Genomic DNA, 27,050 nt, shown 5'->3' with positions numbered 1-27,050 from the left:
ACAGCTATTAACAGTGTGGCCAGTATTTCCAAAAAGGTTGGCCAACCGTGCTCTACTACAAGCACCAATATGCTACCAACAATATCAGTAAGGGACCATTCACAAACACTTGTAAGGGGGGGGCCTGATGCAAAAAATTTTCATCGCAACATTTTTTCAGGGCCCCCTTTTGAGACCTCAAAATTTTCAGGGCCCCCCTTTTTGACAAGAAAATTATGGGTCAACCCCATAGAAAAGCATATAAACTCAATTTTCCCATGAAAATTTGTGGTCTTTTCTTTCAGGGCCCCCCTTAGGAGGGTCAACAATTTTCAGGGCCCCCCTTTTTGCATCAGGCCCCCCTAACAAGTGTTTGTGAACAGTCCCTAAGCTCTCAGTAGTCAGTTCCGGGTCTATGCCCAGATATCAAAACAAACATGACCTTGGCGTATCAACAGACTACTAGTATCTCAATAAAGCGATAGAAATAGATGAACTCTGTTTGCTATGTAAGCAATTCACATTCCTGTACTACAGGCTGTAGATAGCACTAGACTTGTCCTTACAGAAACAGCTGAGTCATTCCATATGATGCAAGAACAGACTCGACATGCATGCACAGACTTTATAACAACATAAACAAATGATAACACATGTACATGTATGTGTGGCAAGTTACAAGTACTTTTATCATACCATCAAGTAGTTTCCTGTGTGATCATTGGATAAGAGCCCCCAATTTACTGACATGATATATCTCGTATCATATAATCCGTATCACCCCAAAAACCTCACCTTATAACTAGCAGTGTTATTTTGGCACAATGAATTGCATTTTATCAGCTCATATTATGTGATTAAAGAAATTTGATCGAAAAGAGTTTCATGCATGGAGGTCAAAATATCCCATATGCAACATGATGGGGAAGCTAGAGGTGGCAACATATGTTTAAAGTGTCTGTTTCTTAATATCCCTGCATGGCTAAGTGTTTATTTGTATTTTCAAACTTTCTCATTACATGTACATTGTACTTCTCTTTTTAATAGAAAACCATAGACCCTGGAAATCCAGGGTCTATGAGAAAACCACATATTTTGTGTGCCTGTGTTTGTTCTTGGAAGGATAGTAATTACTAAAGCAACACTGAACCTGTGGTCCTCAAAAGAATAGTAATACCAGTGGTACCCAGTCATGTTTTTTATGATAAAAATGGGTTTTACCACCCCTTCTGGGGTATGAATAAAAAAATGTCCTTGGAAAAATGGTATTTTAGTGCAATGTCCTAAAACACCAGCCATCCCCCAAAACATACACATACATCAACATAAGCTAACATACCTTGATAGCTTCATACCCTCTTGCCCAGTTAGGATCTGTCATTGTTGCCCTTTTCTGGAGATACCTCAGAGATACAAAGTAGGTTGTGTCCTGACACTCCCCATACCCCCCCCCACCCCCACTCACTCAACATACCTTGCTAGTTTCATACCCATCCTAGGGTATGATTCTCCATAATAATGACCACTTGCCCAGTTTGCCCAATTTGGACCTGTCATAATTGCTCTAGAGATATGCTGGCACACCCCCACACAAACCATACACCCTAACCCACACCCAGCCACCCCACCCCACACACACACAACATACCTTGCTAGTTTCATACCCATCTTAGGGTACGATTCTCCATAATAATGACATCTTGCCCAGTTTGGATCCGTCATTATTGCTCTTCTCTGTAGATATCTCAGCGATATGGAAGTAGGACGTGTCCTGACACCACCCCTACACACACACACCCCCACACCCAGCATACCTTGCTAATTTCATACCCATCCTAGGGTATGATTCTCCATAATAATGACCTCTTGCCCAGTTCGGATCTGTCATTATTGCACGTCTCTGAAGATACCTCAGTGATATGGAAGTAGGATGTGTCTGGGCACAACAGGAGATACAAATGGCCCTAAGAAAAAAAAAGAGGGAAAAAAAAAGAAAGAAAATAATTGACATATATAATGATCAGTACGTGTATGTGCAATTGCTTGCAGAGAAGGGTGGCACTTTTTGCCACTTCAGTGCGTATACAATGTAAACATGGAGATGGGACTTGAGTCCGAAGTATACTCCACTTTGTGCGAAGCTGTGATGAAAAAATTAATTCACAGCTGCGCGCGAAAGTATTCATGTATACTTCATCAAAATATCGCCCATATTGCGAAGAATTGTTGCCCGCCCTGTTCTTTCTGGTAGAAACTTCGCTGGCCTACCCCCCCACAAATCCAACTCTCTGTGAAGCAAAGAAACCTTCAATGGTAGCAATTACTGTAGATTGAGACTACGAATGCAAAATGGTCTACTGAAATAGTTCAATAGACCTTTTCAAATCTAAGTTTGTTATGGACGACCCCGTTTACAATTCCGGGTCATCAACGCTAACACAAACGCAACTATTACATCTGAACACAAATCTGTGTGAAAGACACGGTCAAGCGTTGGGTATGGAAAGAGATTGATATTTATATTGCGAAAACCACACGAAAACCCAAATCAAATGTGCCGCAGACAGTGTTCGAAATATGCTTCAAAAAGTTACAGGCAAGCCGGGCTTGACCTTAAAAAGTTACCGGCCAGCCGGGCCGGCAACTAGATGCCAGTCAGAAAAGTTACCGGCCAGGCCAAAAAGTTACAGGCCAATGGCCGGCTGACCGGCCCTATTTCGAACGCTGGCCGCAGACGACAAACATGTGCAATTTTCTTTCTTTTATTGTCACATTGTGAAGTGCCAAATAGTGGAAGTTTTAGTTCAATACCTTTAGAAAGTATTTCCCTGTGATGACTCATGTTGATTTTGGCTAAATACGTTGTGTTTTCACTCAAAAGGGTACGTGATTCCGCTTGATTCATTGTGCCAATTTTGATTTGAAAAGGTCTATAACCTTCTTTAGCTCAAAAGTTGTTCCAAATTTGTAGAGTAAGTCATTGTACCCAATACATATTTTAAAGTCACTATACTATAGTAAAACTGTGTTCTTGCAAATTGGCTTGTTTGAGATTATCATTATTAGGGGCTGTGCAATAATTATGAGCCCCCTATGGGGGGGGTTAAAACTTCAAACAGCCTGCCAAAATTGCTTGTCCCCCCCTCGGCCCGCCAAAAAATCTTTACGCCCCCCCCTTTACACATGCCACATCCCAATTTGCAAACCTTAAATGGTCTAGATATATGTTGCGAGTGCAGCAAGCAGGAAAATTTGCATATTAAAGCGTTGCGTACTATTTTCCCAAGGTATTTAAGAGCATTTTATTTAAAAGGCGCACCATGAATGTGTGCCAAAGATTGCTCCCCCCCCCCCACCTCTCAGCTGGCCAACAATTGCTTCCCCCACTTTTGGGCTTGCCAAAATTTCTTCCCCCCAACTTTACCCTCCCCCAGGGCTCCAAAATGTATTTATTTATTATTTATAATTATTGCACAGCCCCTTAGTAAAATGCATTGCATAGCTCTATGTGCAGTAGATTTCACAGTAGATACAGAGGTGGAAAATTCCAGTATTGTATTGGAATTGACCACCTGACCAATGACCTGGGCAATTTAAGCTAATGTGGAAATATTCACACAAGTTTTGCATGTTTAAGATAATGCAGACCTACCTGGGAAGTTTGGTAGGAATCTTCCATCACGACACCTTCTGTTGGTAGTTTACTAAGTCAATACTATAAATTTCTTTGATATGTTTTATTTCATCCTTGTACATACCTGCCCACTCTGTCTGGATACAGAGCTGGTGATAATAATGATGTCATACCACCAAGAGATGAGCCAACTGTTGCATATACCTGGCACATGGAAACATTGAAAATTACATATTTAAAACAATTTTACAGCTGGAAATAATAATATTTGAAGATGGTATGGTAGTCAGAGCAAGCTCGAAATACTAGGAAATGAAAAAAAAATCAAACTCATAGGTTGCATTAATTTGGCAGGAATTGATACACAAAATGGGTCAAAATTCATTAAATTAGGTCAATATGTAATGTAAACTTCTTTTTTTTTCAGATTTTTACATAATTTCTTGAATTTTGGCTTACTTTGTGTAACAATTCCTGCCACATTAGTGCAGCCTATGAGTTTGATTTTTTTTTTCATATTAAGGGGGTACTACACCCCTGGCCAATTTTGTGCCTATTTTTGCATTTTTCTCAAAAATTATAGCGCATTGGTGACAAGTATAAGCTATGTATATTATAGGGGCAAGGACTACAACTATTGCACTGAAAATTCAGGAACTCAAGGCAAGTAGTTATTGATTTATTGATCAAATATTGGTTTCCCTCATTTTTGACTGTAACTCCACAACTGTTGTCTGTGTTGAAATAAAATTTCCAGTGCAGTAGTTGTAGTCCTTGCCCCTATAATATACATATCTTAGTTGTCACCAATGCGCTATAATTTTTGAGAAAAATGCAAAAATAGGCACAAAATTGAGCAGGGGTGTAGTACCCCCTTAAGAATTGAATGTTTGTGCATGTACGTATACTGAGAATGTTATTTTAGTGATTGCACAATAGAGAATGTGACAATTTAATTTAAGAAACTGATTGAGGTATTTGTATAATGATGCCACATAACACATTAATGCAACCTATGAGTTTAATTTTTTTTTTCATATTAAGAATTGAATTTTTGTGCATGTACTAAGCATGTTCTTTTAGTGAGTGCACAATAGAAAGTGTGATAATTTAATTTAAGAAATAATTGATTGAGGTATTTGTATAATGATGCCACATAAGGCAAAAAAAAAAAAAAGGTTTGTCTCACGAACCAGCAAGCATAAGTATGTGAAAGCGATACAGCGCGTTTGTCTCACGCTGCTGACCGCCTTTTTAAAGGGTTTTTTTTCCCCGATTTTTCCGGTTCCCGATAGTTCGACCAACGTAGTAAAAATGAATTCCTCAATGTCAGAAAACCATCGAAAATGTCAGGCAGCGCGTATGCCATTAGTGTTGCAGATAGCCCGTAACCCACACCGTAGCCTCAGTCTCGCTAGTTTCACGCCATCCTTGCAACGGCACGGAGGCGTAAAGCCGGCGAAGCAAAGTGGATGCAATATAAAAGGACTTAGCCTCACGGAGAACTCTGCGATCGAGTGAAGCCATGTTGTTTTCATAAATTTTTGTATTTTTTTTAGCTGTTTTTTAACGAAGTTTTTACCGTTTATTTCAACATGATTGTTCGTAGTCGTATAGTTAAAACAGGGGGGACTGTGCTGAGGAATTGGGCACTGCATCGGTGCGCCGATTCGGTTACTCTGAATGCCCTAAAAAATGAGTTGGTGTCGGGGCGAAGCTGTAACCCGTATTTTCCGGCAATTGAGCCGTTTTACCTACAATGTCGACCGGCTCTGATGAAAGCTGGTATGAGCCAGACGGATCTATTATTAACATTGTAAATTTGTTGCTTCTCTTTCATTGTAAGACCACTTGTAGTTTTCCAATACCTGTCTTGTGATTTTCATTTGTCTCAGGCTAAAAAAACCAAAAAACAAAACAAAAACGCATTAGCATAGCTTCTAAACCAAAAAAAAAAAAAAAAAAAAAAAAAAAAAAAAAAAAAGAGCATAGCACTTAGCTTTTTTGGCAAATGTTCGTGAGACAAACCTTTTTTTTTTTTTTGGCCTAAGACATGGTTGACAGTGGACAATGGTAAAAATGCATTGCTTCCTATCTCGTTAGTTATATTCGTCCCAAATAATAGCAATGGCAGTGATGACAATTGCACTGACATCTACATGTACAAGATGAATTATGATTAAAACTTTTGGATAGCATAGCTCTACTAACCTTGTCTATTCCAAAATGATCTAGCAGCAAGAACTGGGAATGTACAATATCATCTACAGATATAATAGGAAACGTGGTTCCATATGGTTGCCCTGTGGTAGGATTGATGGACGATGGCCCTCTGGATTGCAAGAAAATGATAACAAAAAATAATTCTTAACATTTCATGAAATATTTAACACAAATGCATCAAGAAGTGAATGAAAGTACACAATGACATGAACACAGATGAGCACATGAATGTATTAAATGCAAATCCTTGAAGCAGACATACTCTGCATCACAGACGTAAATCTAAGATGGAGTTGTCTATGCTACAGACCGTGTAGCTATATTACCCATAGGGAGAGAAACTACTAGGAACCACACACTCTTGGAAACCATAGTGTCTACTAGGAACTATTGGAAACTACAAACTTTAGGAAACCATAGTGGCTACTGGGATCCACACACTCTTGAAAACCATAGTGGTGAAGTGGCTCGCCACTCGCAGCTTCGCTACTCATCCGCCCTAGATTGCGACTCGCAATGAAAACTGCAGTGCTCACCCTCCTTGATCGCAAGTATAGTCTTTGCCAAAGACTATGATGGAGGCTCTTGGCTTTTTAACTTACGTGGTTCCATAGCAACCAGCTAGATTATTGCAGCATATGACAAAAAACTCATTGGTATCAACGGCACAGCCCGGACCGACAAATTTCTCCCACCACCCTGGTGCAGGATTATCCTGTTGAACAAGAATACATTAACATTTCATTGAACACTTGTTAAAAGTTAAATCCTTCCCAAGCCTTTTGGCCCATTGGGCGGCGCCTATCTCCGTTTCATAACCCTAGGCCACATGTCTGCAAGCAGAAAAGCTGGGGGTTAGTCCACTGGTAGCCATGTGTTTAACTTTCCCTACTCCATTCTTTCAATGTCAAACGTCTGGCAAGGCAGTAGGTACCATTTTAAAAGCCTTTGGTATGGCCCGGCCAGGATTCAAACCCGCGACCTCCCGATCGTGAGGCGGACGCTCTATAACCACTAGACCACCACTTGTACTTAAAAATAATGAAGATTTTTTTGGAAGTGGTATATATATCGTAAACCTGAGAGCAAATTAGGCCAGGTCAGTGATTCATATAGTATGCGAATTATGGTAAAATGAACATGGCAATTGGAGTACCGGTTCAGTTAAGGTTGGTCTTAACCCTTAAAATTCTGGAAACTTTTGGGCCTCATGCCCAAATTCGACTTCACAGGTGGATTCGTCAAGTTTTTACCATTCTAAATATATAACTTTTATATAGTTTAGACCAACAATTTAGCACTGAGTTATTCACATACTTTTGGGACGAGTTTGACAAAAAATTTTGTCAAAGAACAACAAAATTAAAATTTGACAGAAATTTTATATCATGGCTTTAACATATACATACAGACAACACTATGATAGGCCAACAAACAATTGCAGTATTCGTTCCATTAACTGCCCATGCCCCTATAAGTGCCCAACTAGCGACTTTATTACACATGATCCTCTATGCAACTGCATGTGTATCAACGTACACATAAAATCCATATTCTGGACCATTTTTTACATACAATTATGTAAATAATAATTTTAAAAAAATAAGCGCTCACCCAAACTGACTTTGTTAAACGCCCTGGGCGGTTTATGGAATGAATATGTTACTTGAGTTTTTTTTGGAAGAGAAACATGGCCACTAAAATACAGCAAAATGAAAAACAGTTCCACCATGATCATGATCTTACCTTGTGACTTCTGATATGTGAGCTAGCACTAAGACCACAGAAAATAATGACTGCATTACTCTTGTCTTCATTGAGTGTACCAAACGTTTCGTAGGCAATAGTGAGTTCGGGTAGAATACCTTCATTGTATTTGACTGAGAATGGTTCCTTATGATGGTATTCTTTGAATCCGGTGGTGACTTTCTGATAAGTAGCATCAGGACCTGCTGTTGGACTGTCATAAGAAATATGAAAATAGTTCATTTTGAACAAATTTGATTTTCATTCCATGATTAATCATCAACAAAACAGTGTGCAAAATAATCCATCCCACATTCATTGACTCACTGGCTTAACTTAAAGTGGCAAGTTTTCCGTGATTTAAAACACCGAATTCCGCGCTTTTCCGTGGGTTGTTTTTTAACTACTAAATTCTGTGATTTCATTAGAAAGGATGGAATTCCCTTGTGCTAGGTAGGCCTACAAAAAATGCACACAGCTAAAATTGGGATAAAAGGAAGTTACTTGCATTAAATTTTCTAGTTGTTTTGAGGTTGATATCTTCATTTTCATTATTTTTACCTCACATTCTCATTATTTTTTCTTCATTTTTTATTTTCTCCAGGAAAAACATGCTTTCCACAAATTTCTGTGTTTTCCGGTTTTTTTTCTTAAATTCTGTGGATTTTTCTGTTTTTCTGTGATACGGAGAACTTGCCACCGTAGCTTAACTTGACTTGACTCAACTTGGTTCACAACTTCAAATGATTTGACTTGATCTGAGTCTCCACTTATGACTTGAAACAGACTTGACATTTACACAAATTCCAGGCAAAACAATGGACTCAAATTAAAATTTACTCAAGTTGGCCCAACCAATATGTCTGACTTGCAGGCATGCGAATACACATTCATGAAAAAGTCTGGAAATTAGAAAAGCTGGAAAGGCACATCAAATTAGACACCTGAAAATGGGCTGAAAATTAAAAAAAATTTGCAGGAATTTTGACATCACAAAAATCTGGTTCCAGTGTTTTGACTGGAAATTCTAATGCCTGGACTTGACTTTACTCAAGTTAAACAGTAAATGACCTGACTTGACTTATGACTCGGCCCAAGGTTGGCTTGTTACAATACTGCTTCACACTATGCAGTAGTTCTACTGTATAATGCAATTATAATATTTATGTTGATTCTGTGCTCTACTTTGGGCAATGGTCAATTTAAGGTATTGGAACTCGACCATTGCTCAAAGTGACCTTTTCCCAAAGCTCCAAGATAATTTGGAACCTATTACTATTTCTCACATGACTACAATGGAATTAATAGTCCAGATCCATGGACATTAATGAAAGACAGAGATAAAAAGACTAAATCACGTTTGACGTCAGGGCAAAGGCACGCCGTGATTGGTTGCCGACCTGCGCAGTACGGCATTTTCTGTCTAGTTGTCAGAATTTCAGATGCGAACTAGTCTTTTTATCTCTGTCTTTCATTATATCTGCAGTTTTGCATTCAAATGCATGAGTAAAGGAAAGTTATATTAAATTCATCAACTTACTACTTATCCACAAAACATAGCAATTCGGTTGTTTAGTGTTGATCAATTATCGTTATTGTCTCCCAACAGTAGAAAGTCCAAAATCTTAACACCCACAGGGGTGTACGGCTTAGAACAACTTTCGTTTGCTACTCCCACTCTTCCCCCAAACAATACTCACAGACGAGACAGACATGGGAAGTCTGTTTCCAATCCCTTGAATTTCAATTCCCTGTCATAATTAGGCACTTCTAATTGTGGTAGCTCTCTGGCAGCTGTGGAATAGTCTGTGAACAAATAATATTGTAGAATATGGAATTAATACATGTATGTGCAGGGAGTGTGCAATAGGTGACCCCGGAGGTGACCCTGGAGGTGACGTCACAAGCCGTTGACCTCCTATGACAACAAATCCGATTCAGAAGTCAAATTTGTAGTTTTCCGAGGTTTGTCCCTTTTCAAATCGGCCAAAATACTACCATTTCTATAACTTCTCGACATGGGGCCTCCAGCCAACAACTAAAATAAAGACTCTCCTCTACATGTTCATGTGTTTAGCTTCACATAAAATGCAATTTTCGCCAAGTATTATTTTACCGAAATCGGCCCAGAAGTTAGCTCGATTCGAGGTCAAAACAAAATGTAAACCGACTGAATAAGCTCAGCTACAAGTCTTCAACTAGTCGCACTGCTCCACGGTCTATTGTGGGTTGAAAAGCGTAAGTGTAGGCACTGTAGCGTCATGTAAAATAAGTACCCGGATGGCCGGGGGCCACCTATAGCTTGCTCACTCATAAAGTTTTATTATTGGGGCACTTACATTGCGAGGTGGATATCATACCAACGCATGAACTTTTAAAACGGATATTACAAGTATTTTAAATATTTTTGCTTGAAAAAAATCAAACCTTGGTTTGTGTTATGTCTAGCACTAAACCAAAATAATGCCGAGTCACAATGACTACAATCGAGCTGTTGACATTCATGCTGCATATCCTACTTTACCTTTAATGATAAGAATAATCTAAATACAAACAAATAATCACATTTAAATAGTGATAACCACATCCGAATTTGTGCACCCAGGGATGCGCACACGTTCATAACATTCTGCTATGTAATGATTCACTATAACCCTGACTCATCAATTTGGTGAAATTAAAAGTTCAAGTTCAGCATTCATTCATACAATGTTTTCATATTTGCATTCGCAAGTTGGCGATGAAAGAATAACAATAAATCAAAAATTGGCATGATTTGATAATGCAATAAAAAGGTATTGTAAACAGGGTTTGAATTCGGCTGTATCGCATAGCAGTTTGCTCCTTATTTTGAAGTAACTGCTCCCCAATTTTGCATTTGTATAGCACTTTTTATAGTGCTTTAGTATAGGGAAGTATCCAGATTATGATGAATTAGCCAAAAACTGCTACGGAAAATTTTTAAACGAATTCGAATCCTGATTATAAATGATTGTGGAATCAATCTAGAAACATGTCCCTCTGTCATCATAAGCTATCCAACATGGCTGCCATTTCAATTGTTATACCATTCCGGTTGGTTTATTGCACAGGGTAGGCCTATAGTCCTGCAAGCAAGACTTCAGTCTTTATCATAATGACATCTAAGGATCTGAAGTCTTGCATCGATACATATGGATGTCTGTACATGTAAGAAATCCAAAGTTCAAGCATCAATAAATTAACCTTATCTCGTGAGATGTGCAGACCCTCTCTACACAAAGTAGAAACATCACAAGGAGAGTGCTGCTGAATATGATAAATCCAAATCATGAAAATTAAGCAATTTGCAGAGCAAAATTCTGGGGTGAAATTGCAGGTTTTGCCAACTCAGGGGAAGTTGAACCCACCCAAAAGATAGATCAACTTTATCTCAACTTTCTTGTGTGAGTAAATACAAATGCGATCAAAGACATCCATGCCCAACCCTAGTGCCGTACTATTACGCTGACTTTCGTATTCGGCGAGGAGGACGATTTCGACCTCCTGGTTTGTTTACAAACAGAGAGGTAGACAAAAGACCGCTTGTCCAAACACTCAAGTATCAGAAGGATGGTCCACAATAGCGTGATTCACGTAACATGAATAGGGATTAAAAAGCTGTCACGTAGAACCATGTGCTTCTATTGTCCAATTTGCCATCAAGATTTCATATGGAAACAGTTCAGACCCAGAACAGGATCATGTCAAAAATTAATATTTTGTTCTGGGTCTGATTATTCGGACTAGCCCAACCCCTTGAGACAATTAACCTCAGCTACATCTTTGGAGCCCAAAAAAGAGCCCACATATTGTGATGTTTCTTATTTGTACAGCTGGTGTCTTTACAGTGCACTGTAAGTCAGTATCCAATAACGTCGTAATGATAAATGAAGATACTGAGTTACAGTTACTGGAACTAGGGAATGGAGTGAAAAAAACTTTGATATTGCTAATAAGCCATACCTGATGATTTCTTCATGTCTTTGCTCACTGCAATACTCGTACTCAGCTTCCTACGTCCATGACTTTGAGGTGTGCTAGGTTCAGTTGTACCACCAGCATATTGTGTGTTTATTAGACTTGGGGTCAATGAAGAAGTGCAGCGACTGAATTGCTTGGGAAGAAGCTGTGTTATTACTCGTGCAGCTTTCATGATGATGATGGATTCCGATTGTGCATCTAGTATGAATGTGTACCTGTGCAGTAAAGAGACTAAAAGAGATAGAAAAATCTAAGTACCGGGGTATGTGTATTTTAAAAAGTAAGAAAAACCGTACCCATACATGTATAATGGCCAGTTGTACATGTAGTAACACCGGGTAGTAACTATAGATTTCGAACGTTTGAGGACTTGTTCTCAAGTTATAGAACCTTCTGTGCAAGTGACTCCGAGATTTATTATTGCATTAGTAATCCAGGTGCTGCTGTTTCACATACATACATTGTACATTTTGTACTTAGTCGTCGGTACGAAGAAAGCATTGCTCCAAAAATGATTGCAAATTACACGTAATCATTTTTCACCACAAAATATGATATGAAAACACAAGTGAGCAATATATGAATATATGGAGAGGTCAAACAGGTTTTTATTTAAAGCCATATTATAACATTTGCTGAAAAGAACGCCCTCAAAAAAATTTTAAATTCAGGTTTTTACACGATTGTAATGTACTTTAGTAAACAAAGATTCTCTGCAAAAATCAAGACTTTAGGTGCTGTAGTTTTGTCAAAATCCAGATTTTCAATAAACCGCCTGAATCAGCGTTTTATTCTTACGATAGAAAAGTTACTCGAACGCGTATGCGATGTCAACACAGTACTACGTACACGGCGTGCGGGACACACACAGACACGCCACAGGATCGTACCATATTACAACCGCCGGAGTAACATGCATTGGCGCTAGTTGTAAATTCAATTTTCTTTGCTTTACCTCACTTGTTTGGCTCAAAATTAAAAGGGGACATATCTGACAGTAAATGCTAACATTTTATTGAAAATGAATACTAATCTATTTTTAAAGAAATGTTATAATATGGCTTTAATATAGGGAGGTTTCATGTACGCCACAGGTTGTTTGAGCATATTCTCTAACGCAAATTCGTGGCTAGTGTTTCTTGAGCAAGCCACAGGTCAATAGCCCTGGAGGCACAACAACAATATTGGAGCACGTGAAAATGAAATATCACCAACAGAGTGCTAATAATATTCCTTACAAAGCATGGGTTTGGCAACACGCCAAAGATTCACAGAGGATGATAAGGCCAAGTAAAAAAAATAACATGTATATCGTCCGGACTTTTTCAAAAATCGGTGAGGGAGGTCCTTATTATTTGTTATTGTGTTATTTTTTTACCATTCATTTCTGTGTAAAATTGCAAAATTTTACAAAGTGTTTGTCAACCCATCGTCAAATCGGGGAGGCCCCCGGATATTTTTGTTATTTCCCCAAAGCCCTACCCCTAGCTTGAAGAAAGTGTTTGCAATGTGTTTATAAATGATAACCAAGAACTTCTGAACATGTCTTTTCATCACAACAATTTTAGAAATAAAGTAAGGGAGCAAATAGGAAAAATAACAAAAATATTTGAAAATCTAATAGTTTGTTTGCACCACACTTGACTGACTCTCAATTAGGGGTTCATAGGATTGAGGGCATTATCGCTGTTTATGCCCGAGGCGTGAGCCGAGGGCATAAACAGCGATCATGCCCGAAATCCTATGAATCATACATACCCAACATTCTTAGCAATTCAATACAGATGAAAATAATAAGGGTTTACAAGTTTAAATAACATTTCCATACCGTTTTCCTTCATAGAAAATGAGTAGGCCTACTTGCAGGAAGCAGCTCGGCTCATGAGGTCAACGGCCGGGAGTCAACGCATGATACGCGTCATCTTTTGTGCTCCAGCGTGAGATGGGTAGCGGTGACATGCTTGGCGATGTCACATAACACTAGCAAATCGTGGATCGTGTTGATTGGGTTCCAACGCTGCGTGACACAGCTTGTTTATGCCCTGCATACTGGTCATAAACGGTATTTATGACCAGCAAATAAGGGCGCAAATCCAATCAGAAACATCGTTATATCGTGAGTATGTATGAATGCAGGTCATTTTTATCAACCTTAACCTTTCGTGCAAGCACCCTAATGTCAAAATAAATATTTTGCGACATTTATAATGAAAACAATTAACACTGAAGACACCCTATGGCACCTGCTACAACTTGAGAACAAGTCCTCAAACGTTCGAAATTTGTAGTTACTACAAATATAATTAATAGATTAACATTTGCATTTTAAGCTTACCTCATAAAACACCAACATTCATCAAGATTTCATCTGTTCTGTTTCTACTGCATTACTAGTTAAACATCTGTTACTGTCATGACTGTTTGCTATGAGACTAGAGGATCATGCGTAAAGTTCGTGTTCACTTTTTGACCTGTCCTTGTCTGCAAGAGTTTGTCAGAGAGTCAATAAATTAACCTGCGTGATTGCGTCACGTCATTGCAAATAAAAACATTGCAATTGCTAAGTACAGCCTGTACCAAGGGGGTGACACTAAATTCACGGTTGTTCTATTAGCAACGCAAAACCTATGAAAAATTCCGCTGGTTTACTAGCTAGAAAGTGAGGCCAGTTATCGATCCGTTATGAATAATTCATGTTCGACCCCTTGGATCATGTTAATTGCTATTGGCAAATAACAACGTTGTTAGTTTTGCGAACTTTGCCTGTTCAATGAGAGTATAGCGCGCCCTCAATACATCTGGGCGCAAACCAGGCGAAAACGATCCAGTTTAATGAAATGGCGGACGGATATTCCCATCAGGCACCAGTGATATGTTTGTTTCAAAGAAAGTCTACTAATTTGATATGAAATGACATTTTGCAATAGCAAAGTCAAAATTAGGACTTGAGGTCAATAACATGAAGGAAATACGTGACAGAGGCAAGGTGTGAAACACAAGTAGTATTTGAAGTTAAAATAACCTTTGATACCCGACCTGACCTTCCATAGCTTTCCATCATGGCGCCTTATTCGTCTTTATGTATTTCTATATGCTCTCAAGTAAAATAAAATACCAATATGCACTAAGCAGACAGAATGTTACTTGGCTCCCAGCATGAATTATTGATTTATACGGAGGTAAAGAAATACACAGTTGCCTGCAAGCCGTGCACCATACTCCAAATACTTCGGTAAATCTGAATAATGGTCACATGTAGACATATCAATATTATCATGTGTTCGGGAAATCACGTGGCAACATTTTAAGATTTCAGACTTGTTTACTAGTTAAATTGTCATTTGTACTGTTGATTATTTATCTTTGTTAATTAATATATCTTTTAAATGCTGATAAATCGTGGTTGGCTGCCCATATTATATGTTAAATTCAATGTTTTATGAATATAATTCTACCACGCAGAGGGGGTCACACAGCATAATTTCACACTACACGATTTAGCTAGATTTGGAGCTCTGCACTTCAAATTCACGTAAATTTCAAAGTTTATACACTTAATATATTTAATATAATACTTATTTTTTTGTTATAACAAACTGGAACACGAAATGTACTAGCTTATTACCTATACAGAAAGGGGATTTTTTATACACATTCACTCAGCAATTTTGACATGCCTTGCGCATCAAGACATTCTCTGTCTGGATAACATGACTGTCGCCCTCAATACGTCTGGGCGCAAATTTAAATAACAATACGCTATTTACATATGAATGCGGCTTCATGCTAATGTCTAGTGCCGCTTCCAGGCCTATTCCGTGCCTGTACTCCACTCGCACCAGGAGGGTGAAAGTGCATATAGGAACAATGCCAAAAACTACGTCACGCCGGTCACGCTATTGTTCGAGTTAAACTACATCATTCGCCATTTTGTAAATATTAACGCATGATCGTTGCTTTGAAGTTTCCACCGGATAGTCTGTGGATAGCGCAAGAGCATGCTTTGACCATGCGCAAAAAATGAATATCATGAAGATGTTTAAGATTGATTCTTAGATGTTTCAAAAATTACCGTCATATTGCATAGATTCATCAAAGAATGGTTTGAAGTACTAACCTTATTTAGTAATTTTAAAAAATCAGGAGAATTTTACAAAATCAATGTTTTTACCTGTCGGTATTACAACTCGTGAAACACATTAGTGATGTGCCTGGGTGACCTAATCTACTAACCTTTAACGTTTCCTCTATGAACTCTAACCCTCCTGCAATATGGCGCCTATTGTCTAGAGTTAAACTACATCATTCGGTGTGTTACGTAATAGCTACGATGCCTATCCCTTTATATCCCTGCTCGCACTGAACAGGGCGCGCAACACTATAAAAATTTGAAATTCGGATATTCACCAGAGATATTCAGGGATATGCCATGTCCCGGCCCCCGGGCAAAACTGGAAATCAGTGTGGACCACTGAGTTTGTTCCCCAGGCAAAATAAGATCTAATAAAATAAAATAAAAATAATATAACAGCCACAGTGACACCCATTTGACGGGGAGATTTGTAGGCCTATAGGAAATTGGTTTGTTGTTGAGTATGATTGAGGCCATTCAAGTTCAAATATTAACCTGAAAATAACAGTAGGCCTATATCAATTCGTGATCCTAGCATCCTCTTTTTATGAAATTTTTCAGTACATATCCACGAAAAAAGCATATTCCCAAAATTTCAGTTGATTCCGATATTGCGTTTGCGAGTTTTGCATGATTATGTGTATTACACTAGCTTACACTGCTCCATAGACAATAGGCCTACCCCCCCCCCCCCGCCTACGTTGTAATTTCGTTCTGGTGCACCAGAACGAAATTCAAATTTCACGATATCTTGGCTAAACGAATTAATCTGCAAGAAATATTTTGTATATAAACATTATGTAGCCAGAGGTTTCCAGTGATATAAAAATCTCACTTTTTTTTGAGAACGAAATGCCCCTTTAAAGGTGGATGACCTGATTGACAGCCTCATCCCCGGGCCTCATCCCCCGGTCCCCGCACTCCGTGCATACGCGGGTATTCATGCTTGTCGGTGAACTTTAAAAACACCCCCGCCCCTTTTGCATCTCATTTCGCGAAGTTTTTAGGGGAAAAACCACCCCTTTTTTTAGCGATTTCGCGAATTATTTGCCCTTCGACAATAGGCCTAGGCCTACCCCTATTTCGCTAAAACGCGAACTTTATTTCTATAATTTACCAATATCTGGCAGAAACGCGTAGGCTGCTCGATGAAAATACCGCCTTTTTCAATTTCGCGAACACGTGGTAAAAAAAAAGTAATCGCGAAATTTTTCGGCCCCCCCCTTTACAGACCTCAAAAATTTCAGAGCCCCTTTTTGACATGAAAATTATGGGTCAACCCCATAGAAAAGCATATAAACTATTTTTTCAGCCCCCCCCCCTTAGGAGGGTAAAAAAAAACCCATCAGACCGCCCCTAACAAGTGTTTGTGAACGGTCCTTAAGTGATCCACGGCACACCATGGGTGTGTGCGTGAATGACTAATTTTATTTAATGACTCACTAGGCGTAATTACATCTTGTGTGAAAGACGAATTATTGTTGTTTTTTTGACTAATCTATTGTCTTGCTTGACTAATTAATATTTTTGCATGACTAATTAATATTTTTGCATGACTAATTAAATTTTGTGCATGACTAATTATTTTTTGTGCAATTACTTATCTAGCAAATAATTTAGTCTAATCAGACGTTTTTGAAAGATTAAGGGCGTACTACACCCATATATTGGTTTGATTGGTCTAAAAAAATATTTGTTCATTTATAGCTAGGCGATATATGCACGGATCATGTGAAATAAAAAAAAAGAAAAAAAAAGGTGCTTTTAAACCATTGTATAGTAAGTCATTTTAGCCCTATATATTTTTTGTTTACATGTATCCTAGTAACTCAGATGCGTGTTTCATAACAAACCATAATTTATTCTTTTCAACATGTTCAAGGGTACATGAATAGAATACATTAAATCCTTTGTTATACCATGCATCTATAGAAATGTACTCACTGATTATAACACTGAATAAGTTAAATAGGCCTAATCTCTTCCACATAGACAATTTAATACTACACCATGTATTTATCTTCTATAATGTGGTGTTAGGAAAAGAGATTAAAAAAGGCTATAAGGTCATCAAAGGTCAGGTTATAGGTCAATTGGTTCAGGTCAAATTCAGGCATCAATTTTGAATACATGTGATCTGTGATATCATACATGTCATAATGAGGCATCAATTTTGATATTTTGTCTGTTACTGGATATATAATGGAAAATACCTTGGGATGTAAATGGTGAGTACAATTTAGATTGCCTAGTAGTTGAGATGGATTGGGCAAATAAATATAAAATAGTTACCAAAATCACAAAAATGAAGCTTACGGAAAACTACCTAATATGGTGGTATAGGTGACAAAAATACAATCTTTTTCAACATTGCTGTAGTGTGGTTGTGGTAACCTGTTACCTATGGCTTATCTATCTATGGCTTAATTAAGTTTCAGTGAAATAGTGTCGCAAGTTCAAATTACAAAATATAGCTCAACATTGAAAATAGAAGCATTTTAACCGGTTCGTTTTTTGATAGTTGTGGAGCACCAAGTTCATGAAGTCATAGAAATCAGGGACCACTTATTCCCATTTTACATATCAACATTATTTCCCTAATGTGTTAGCAACACATATCCAAAATTTTAACGAAATCCGTTGATAGTAAGCTTTCCAAAATGAAGTGAATTTAAAACATCAGTGATGTACCACCTTTTGGCTTATATCATTAGAAGCATGTACGCTTCATTGATACTGATGCCACCAATTGAACGAGAAGATTTGCCCCTTCATTTTGCATACCACTTTGTCCAATTTCTTTTTCCCATTTCTTCACAAAATGCAAAAAAAATGCAATGGGTGTAGTACCCCTTAAGTACCGTAAAATGGGTTAACTTCGGTCAGCGGGGTAACTTTGGTCGGTCAAATATAATTTCTTAAATGGTCATATTTTCGCACAGCAATATTGTTTTTAGTCATATTTGGTGTCAATTTGTTAAGAAATATATTTGGAAGAAAAAATAGTTGCTCATGTCTAATTTCCTTGCAATTTACGAAAAATTCGGGATTTTTGACCAAAAATGAGCATTTTTTTACATTTTTTTCAGAAAAATAAAAATCGATATTTGAGAGCAAGGATGTGTGCTTGATTAATTTTGCAATGGGTCAAATGTCACAAAAAACAACAACTTGCCCATATACAGCGGAGATCAATTTTTTTGATTTTTTTTTCTTCATGGAATGTAATACTCTGCACGATGACCAAAGTTGCCCCAAATGCGGGGTAACTTTGGTCAGGCTATTTTTAACTCCTAGGGCACCCTTACAAAATTATTAAAAAATCTTTTTCAACTTAGGAACCCTAATGTCATAAAAAAAAGTGGTAATTAGAAATATAATTGGTTTTGTTTGGAACCAGTGGTTTAAAAAAATCAATATCATCTTTATTTTTAGTAACTGTAACTGTATCTTCCCCAAAGGAGTTTGATTTTCTCACAGTTTTATTTAGTTCTTTCCTTTTATTATTTGCACCCTCACCCAGGCACGCCTAGATGAGGTGCCCCACCCGGCTCGCTGCCGGGTGGGATTTGTCTTCGCTCCCATTGGTTACCTTCTGGCGGAGAGAGAAATGTAAATTAAAATCACATTTTTAATTTATTATATTCTGTCCATGACGCAATGAAATTGCTGCCCGACTAATAATCAAGGTCATATATTCTATGGTGTCAAATATGCCGTAATAAGCGAGTGAATTAGTTTTTGATATATATTTGAACTATCTGGCAAATTAATTTAATGTTAAGCAGGGAATATTAATATATAAATATAAAACTGCCGAAAAACGTTCAAAACTATTGAAAATAACAAATAATGATGACTCATTTTTACACTGTCAATCATCAACTTTGCGCATGTACCTGCAAAGCAGTAATTGATTTATTTGCAGAGGGCGCACTTTAACTGATCAGTCAAAGGGCGCAGTGCAGGCGGTATGCGACATACATATTTTGTTCATATGGTTTTAAATTGATGATCCCCTCACCCTTTTTTCAGGTTCAGGTACCGCCCATTCGAGCTCATTTGGCGCCCAATGACCCCATTTTCTAATTTGATCGAAACTTTCAAAGTCAGCAAATGTGTAAATTTGGCAAATTTGGAACATTGCTTCGATTTGTCAAAGGGGTCTCCAGGGGTAGTTTGTTAATTTTTCTAAAATTTGTACCTTCAAGGACCGTCACCTTTACCATGTTTTTATACCATGAAAAGTTAAAAAGGGACTTTTTTGGGACGTGCCTGATAGGTATAGCGCTTGAAAATAATTATAGTCATCAAGAAATATTTTATTAGGCCTTAAATTATGAAATGAACCGCCAGTAAGTTCCACTAGATTGCTTAGACTGACTATTATTATTTTATTTTTTTGATCTATAAAAATGAATCATTTTAATTGATGGTCCCAGGTTCAAATCCTGGATTGACAGTGAATTGTTTTTCACTGGCTGTCACAGTAGGCCTACATGGAGACTTGTGTTAAAAACCTTTCTCATACATCCTGTTTTTGCCTATTTTCAATGAGTTCATTTCCCCGTATCTCAGATCTAACTAGGCGGTTACCTGTATTTGGCGGATCTTGGCTGTCGCGATTACCTGTACCCACCAAGTTTTATGGCCGCGAGGTTCATATTGGTGCGTATGCACTCAATATGTACCTTGTAAATGAAGTACTGGTTGGATATTTTGGCAGTCACTTGTGAGAAAAGGTAAAATCAAAACAGATATGGTTTTATGCATACGAGTCTTTACAAATTTGACATTAGATGACCACTGGTGACCCCGAAATGACCTTCCAATAATTTGGTTCTAAATGTTGACTGTACCCACCAACTTTCATGCTCATACGACAGCTTTGACTAATTTGACCTCAGATGACCCCAAAATGACCTTCCAAATTTTGGCTCTAAATGTTGACAGTACCCACCAAGTTACGGAATAACCCAAAAGTTTGATGAAGTCCTATAAACGAAAGTCCTTTCGTTAGGGAGGCAGGGGGGCAAAAAGTAATTACTTTAGTATTTGAAGTACGATATTGACATTTTACAGTGGTTGCTTCAAAATGTTTTCAAATCAATATAGAGTGAAGCACTCGCAGGCTGACAGTAAAATTGTTAACTTGATTGTTGGGAGTGGGCAAGTGACCTTCTTTTCCTTGTTCTTGGTCTTCAAATCTGTTTCTCACTTCTCTTTCCATACAGGCCAGCATGCTTATATAGGCTTTTTAGCCTGGCTTGAGCATTTTGTTCGAGCCTGATCCCATCAGTGTGTCTCCACGTCACGGAGCAACCGTTTAAACAAATAAACAAACAAACAAACCTGCAACTTGTAAGTTCATTTATTAAAGCAGCTGTACCGCACTTTGATTCTTTTTTATTTGAAAATCCTTTTTTTTTCCATTCCAAAAAGTATGAAGAAAAATATTTTAAAATAAAATTAAATATTTGTTATTGGATATTGTGTCATTATATTGTGAGTTGTCATTTGTGAGCGAGTCTTTACTTGACTTTATGGCTGCTTTATAGTGTCTTCATATAAATAAACACATTCAATGTAATAATGAAAGATGACAAGAGAAAAATATTTGTTGGAACACTGTACATTTTAATTATCAACTCACAAAAGGATTCTCCATTCAAATTGCAACAATGATTTATCTTGCCTGTACAGAAAACAAGTTCCATGTGATCAAAGAGGTTATAGAGGGAGAGCTCAGATTAGCATCCATGTTTGTTTGTCACACATAAAGGAGATAATAGTATGCCTCCATGCAGATTGTTTCACAATGTGCCCAGTTAACAGCTGTGACTCCTTGCAAGCTGACACAAGTTGCCATCTGCATGAAATATGCCATGCCAAGTTCATACAATATTCCCCTAAATGTGCAAGAGATCACATTTCTTTGCATCTTTGCTGAAAAATGCTGAGGTACACCATTTTGGCTCCAATGCATGCCAATTCAATATGGTGTATTTTCTATAACATTACACATGGCCTGTTATGGAGTCCAAGCTCTCCAAGTCTTAAAGTCTTTGATTGTAAAACTGAAAAATTTCCCATAAAAAAATCAACATCATTACTGCATGATACATAATGATTGTGGCATTAAAAATCAAAAATATGTAGTGATAATTAATAATAAACATGTTCAAAGATAATAAAATAAAATAAAACTTGTTCAAAGATAATAAAATAATTCTTCCGATACTTAAAAGCACTGCCAAATGTACTAATAGCCCAGCCTAGAATAATACAGAACATAGGATAAGCAAACTACATGAATACTCATTTTGAAATACAGTATAAGCCAAAATTTTCATTGTGATTTAATTGTCAAGGTTTTCAATAGGCCTGCGAATCCAACACACCACGGATGTGCTCGATAAGGAAGCTTTTATCACTTGATTATTTAACCAATTACTATGAATTCTTCAGCACAAAATCATCACGCTGTGAAAATGTTAGCAAAGATTCAGGGATGTAAATGGGCAACATTATCCATCAGGACATATCAATTTTCCTGAAAATCCATCTGGTCCTTGGACAGGTGGCCAAGGGCTTGTGTGCGGTATTGAACATTCAGGGGGGTTTGGTTTGTCTGGGGAATATGCTGCAGGGTATCACCCTCTCCTACAAAGCTTTTTTTTAATATGACAAATTATCATCATCCAATTTCAGAAGTGTAAAAAAAAAAAAGTTTTTTTACATTTCCAGATTTTTTCTATATTTTGGCCAAATTTCCGGAATTTTGATAATTTCCGGAAGATTTACAAGCTTGCTACCGCAAAAATATATGTACACAAAAATATTGGCTTATATAGTAGTGCATTTCAGAGGTTAAGGTTTATATATGAACATGTCACATAATTATGCTAGTATTTTGAAGCAACTTTATTTACTCCTAACATTAAAACATCACCCACGGGCCACCCCTTTAGTTTGTTCGGTTTCATGTTATAATTGGCGAAAACAATGAGACTTTGATGGCTTACAATGTTTGATTGTGGTTTCCATGGTAATACATGTACAAGGCCCTACCTCAGCCTTCCATGACAATGACGGCACTAAATACCTTGGGTGCCCAAAGACTTCACATTGGAGCCCTAGACCACCTAAAACCGAGATACTAAATACAGGAAAGGCAGCTTATTAGATCAAATATGGTACTTTAATAATGTAAATAGCAGCAACAATGCTTCTCATTTCAAATGTTATGTTGATCAAATTTACAGAAAATAATGCCAAGCAACATCAATTGAATCAGTTACAAAATCTATTTATATTTTTGAAATTGCCAGTTCTCAATGCTTGCTGAGTGTTCTATGTTAATTCCACATACTACAAAAGATGTGTACAACACAGTATATAAACATATTATGTACAGTTTTTATCAACTACTAGGTTGAGCAATTTAGATTTTATTTGTTACATACATTTTCAATGGCAAAATATACTGCAATACTAACTTTAGAGTTTGGAAAATGTTTACATATTTTGATAGTACAGCAACCAAAGCTAATATCACTGTAGTAGAGTACCTTAGTGTCAAAATCATTACAGGAGTGACATAAGTACCAACTTTGGTACACAGGTTTATATGAATGATACTTAAGTTTAGGAAACTATGTGGCTCCAAAAATATCAACCTTATTTTTGCCATTTTGGGGCTAAAAATTTTATCAAAAATACAATTTTTGGGTATTAATGTATTTAATTAAGGTACATTTCAAATAACCCTTTCATTTGAAACTCATATAAGTTTAATTAGGGTTGATATGATGCCTGCACAGATTTTGACACCCAGGGCCAGATTTACCTTTTGGGGGCCCTGGGCCAGGCTAAAAATTGGAGGACAGTGAGGAAGGCATGTGCACTGACCTCAAGTGGCCAAGTTATAGTTTAGGTATAAGATCAATAGTGGCTGCAGGAGTGCACAAAATTGTTCAATTTTACCCTATTTTGGCCCAAGACATGGTGTTTTTTGGGCAAAATAGGAAGATGCACAAGGCAATTTTGGGGGTCCCAAAATTTGGGGGCCCTGGGCCCGGGGCCATCTGGCCCAATGGTAAATCCGGCCCTGTTGACACCAAAGGAGGGTTCTCATAACAATATTCTAAGTTATATCTTAAGATGGTGACCAGTGGACCCAGGGCATATATAGCTGTATGTATCAACCTCAATGCATGGACATGTTGCCGTTGTGTGGAACTATACATGACCAAGGCAACTCGGTAGAAGCGAATACATCATAATATAATATTAAGACAGCTACCAAGGTGTCACATATTTAAGAGCATCTGCTACTTCCATGGTCATTGTAGTTACACACATCTATAGGTGTTGATGGTAACAGCCTTACAGATTTACACACTGGCAAAGCAGCATATTTAAGAAACATCAATCATATTTCTCATATGAGTATACATTAGCCTAAGTCCTATTCTGCTTAGGGATGAAATCAAAACTCGACCACCATTTGACCACCGGTTCCGTCCAGTTTCTAGTGTTCTAAATAATGGAAACCAAACAGAACCAGGCGGAACCGGAGGTCAACCAATGGTCGAAATTTGATTTCATACCTTAACTAATAAAGCGTGATATTTGTAAACCAATTCTTTCAGGAACTGATGGCAGTATGGCACGTTGATGGCATGGGACCAAGGACAGATTACTTTCATGGTTCATATACCCACCTGCACCTCCAAGCATGCCATTCCCCTATGACCCACCTCCAAGTGTGCCATTGGGAGAGCAGAATTCTGATTTCATTATGATGACACCTGCAGCTAGAAAAACTATTGATCTGGCTCTTGTATGTTAATACTACAGAGACATTCCAAAGAAATTGCTGTCCTTGATAGCATATGATTGACAGTGTGTATGTGTGTGGTGGGGGGGGGTGTGTGTGTCATAGGTGTGCACATGCTTTTGTAAACACAGGCAAACGAGGACACACTCAATCTCTGTAATTGTGGACATAAAGGAACTGCGGATATCCACAGTTCCTGGATGGTCTGTTAACTCTCTGTTTCCAGGTCCAAAACAGCATAAGAATACATGATAGCTGTTGACCGTATTTGCCAGTGTAGGGTTTGGTCTGCACTTGGATAGTAAAACTTTAAACCACCAGCAGTGCTTCTGCACTGGTACTACACCAGCCAAGTAACTTGGCAACGGTGTACCTGTGCAGGCAGGGCTCAAATAGGAATCTTGTAGTGTACATGTGCATGTGTACAACTGATACACAACAGGTAAACTGCAGTTTACTGAAACAATTCAGTAACCTCTTATATTATTAACTCAATGTGCTACTTCTCACAACACTATTGCAACAGTAGCATCAACAGCATCTGAATTCTTTGGAACTTGTCTTACAGCTGCACACCTACATTATACAATACTTTCTTTAACAAAAAATTAATACACTGATAATTACACAAAAGAGTTGCAATACATCGTAACTGTCACAAGAAACCATTAAACTTATTGAAACACTTCATTTACTAAGTCTCATACCTGCCAACATTGAAAACCTAGAAAACAGAGTACAGGGCGAACGTAGGGCGCGAAGCTCCCGTATTATCGCCGTTGACGGCGGGGGGTCCAGGGGCCCGCTCAAGGGCCCTTGGGGGGGGGTCCAGGGGCAAAGCCCCGGTGGGGGTTGAGGGGGCGAAGCCCCCCAAAGCTAGAGGGTTTCTACACTGTAAAATCCCTTATAAGCCCCTTCACAGAAGACACATTTGATAGAAAAACAACAATAAAGAAGAAGGTGAAAATGAAGCCCTAGGCTTTATACACTTTGAGGTGGGATTTATACTCCATAGGCCTATCTAGCAACAATTTCAACACATATTTGATGACTACAACCTTTGAAAAAAAAATGTGAAAAAACATTCTGGGACCTGTTTTTATGAGTTTGAAAAATATGCTTCCTTCACACAGAAAATGTGCTTTTAAAAATGCAGTTTCCTATACTTTTGTACATAACGATTATTTGTTGAAGCAATGTTTTGGCTTTATAACAAGGCCTACGTGACTGATAGAACATTGCTATGATGCACAATACAAAGGTGAAAATTTAAAAAAAAATCAACTTTTTCTTAATTTCCTCTAGACCTATTCTGAAGGTTTGCATTTGAGGAGGGATTTATATTTTACTCCATATCTGGCAACAATTTCAACACATATTTGATGACTGCAACCTTTGCAAAAATGTGAAAAGACATTCTGGGACCTGTTTTTACAAGTTTGAAAAATATGCTTCCTTCACATAGAAAATGTGCTTTTAAAAATGCAGTTTCCTATACTTTTGTACATAACGATCATTCGTTGAAGCGATTTTTGGCTTTATAATAAGGCCTACGTGACTGATAGGACACTGATATGATGCACAATACAAAGTTAAAAATTCAGAAAAAAAAACATTTAAAAAAACATGTCAAATTTTGACTTTGGAGAACCACTAGACGTATTCTGAAGTGATAGGATCATTCACAGTTAATTTGAAAAAAAAAAATTGGAAAAAAATACAAATAAATTACAGTTTGTTATCTTTAATATGGAAACCACTAACTAATGTTTACCTCTTCATCTATCACATTATTATACATGCATTGGTTTTCCATGCATTTATAATATGTGCTAGATGAAGAGGTAAACATTAGTTAGTGGTTTGCATATTAAGGATAACAAACTGTCATTTTTTGTAATTTTTTTCCAATTTTTTCAAATTAACTGTGAATGATCTAGCACTAATTTTTTTTTTTTTTTTTAATTTTTTCCAGAAAATCGGAGTACTCCGATTTTGGGGTTTAAAACTCGGGAAATCGGAGTAACTCCGCGAAAATCGGAGTAGTTGGCAGGTATGAAGTCTGTCTTACAAAAGTGACCTAGCTTTTCACAATCAAGCTCAAGTTTCAGCTACACCTTAATGAGAAAAATTCCTGTTTTATGTCGTACACTTACATTTGTGACACGATCTGGTCCATGGGGGCCAAAGGAGGCGTTTTTGAAAATTGAGTCACTGTTATTATTACATTATACATACACACAATATGCTATTATATACTTCATTAATATATTCTTGTTCATTGATTGGTTAAAAGTGGATCACATGACCAAAAATAGTTCTACCATCAGTACTCCTATCCGTAAATAGTACCTCTAAGCAGTAAATAGTATTTTCAATGCCCCGGATGAGCCGTAAATAGTACCTCCAAGCCGTAGATAGTACTTTTGACCATGCCTTCGGCGTGCGGCGCATTCGATGCTTGACGGAACAGTTAACGCATACTTGAAACT

The 27,050-nt window shown here is 37.6% G+C and overlaps 1 protein-coding gene across 1 annotated transcript in view; it reads right to left on the bottom strand.

Annotated features, from left to right (window-relative positions):
* LOC140136944 (serine O-succinyltransferase-like) overlaps positions 1 to 14,134 on the bottom strand; it is a 35,795-nt gene extending 21,661 nt beyond the window's left edge. The window contains exons 1-8 of the mRNA XM_072158598.1: positions 13,920 to 14,134; positions 11,567 to 11,815; positions 9,283 to 9,388; positions 7,583 to 7,796; positions 6,439 to 6,551; positions 5,825 to 5,945; positions 3,738 to 3,817; positions 1,794 to 1,943 (exon numbers count right to left, since the gene is read on the bottom strand). Of these exons, the coding sequence (XP_072014699.1) occupies positions 1,794 to 1,943; positions 3,738 to 3,817; positions 5,825 to 5,945; positions 6,439 to 6,551; positions 7,583 to 7,796; positions 9,283 to 9,388; positions 11,567 to 11,756 (974 nt within the window). The 5' untranslated portion in view covers positions 11,757 to 11,815; positions 13,920 to 14,134. The remainder of the gene's footprint in view (positions 1 to 1,793; positions 1,944 to 3,737; positions 3,818 to 5,824; positions 5,946 to 6,438; positions 6,552 to 7,582; positions 7,797 to 9,282; positions 9,389 to 11,566; positions 11,816 to 13,919) is intronic.
* Positions 14,135 to 27,050: the final 12,916 nt, after the last annotated feature.

The sequence above is a fragment of the Amphiura filiformis genome, chromosome 17, assembly GCF_039555335.1.
Source record: "Amphiura filiformis chromosome 17, Afil_fr2py, whole genome shotgun sequence".
Lineage (NCBI taxonomy): Eukaryota > Metazoa > Echinodermata > Ophiuroidea > Amphilepidida > Amphiuridae > Amphiura > Amphiura filiformis.
Note: the sequence above shows the minus strand (reverse complement) of the source record. Positions and strands in the feature narration are given on the sequence as shown.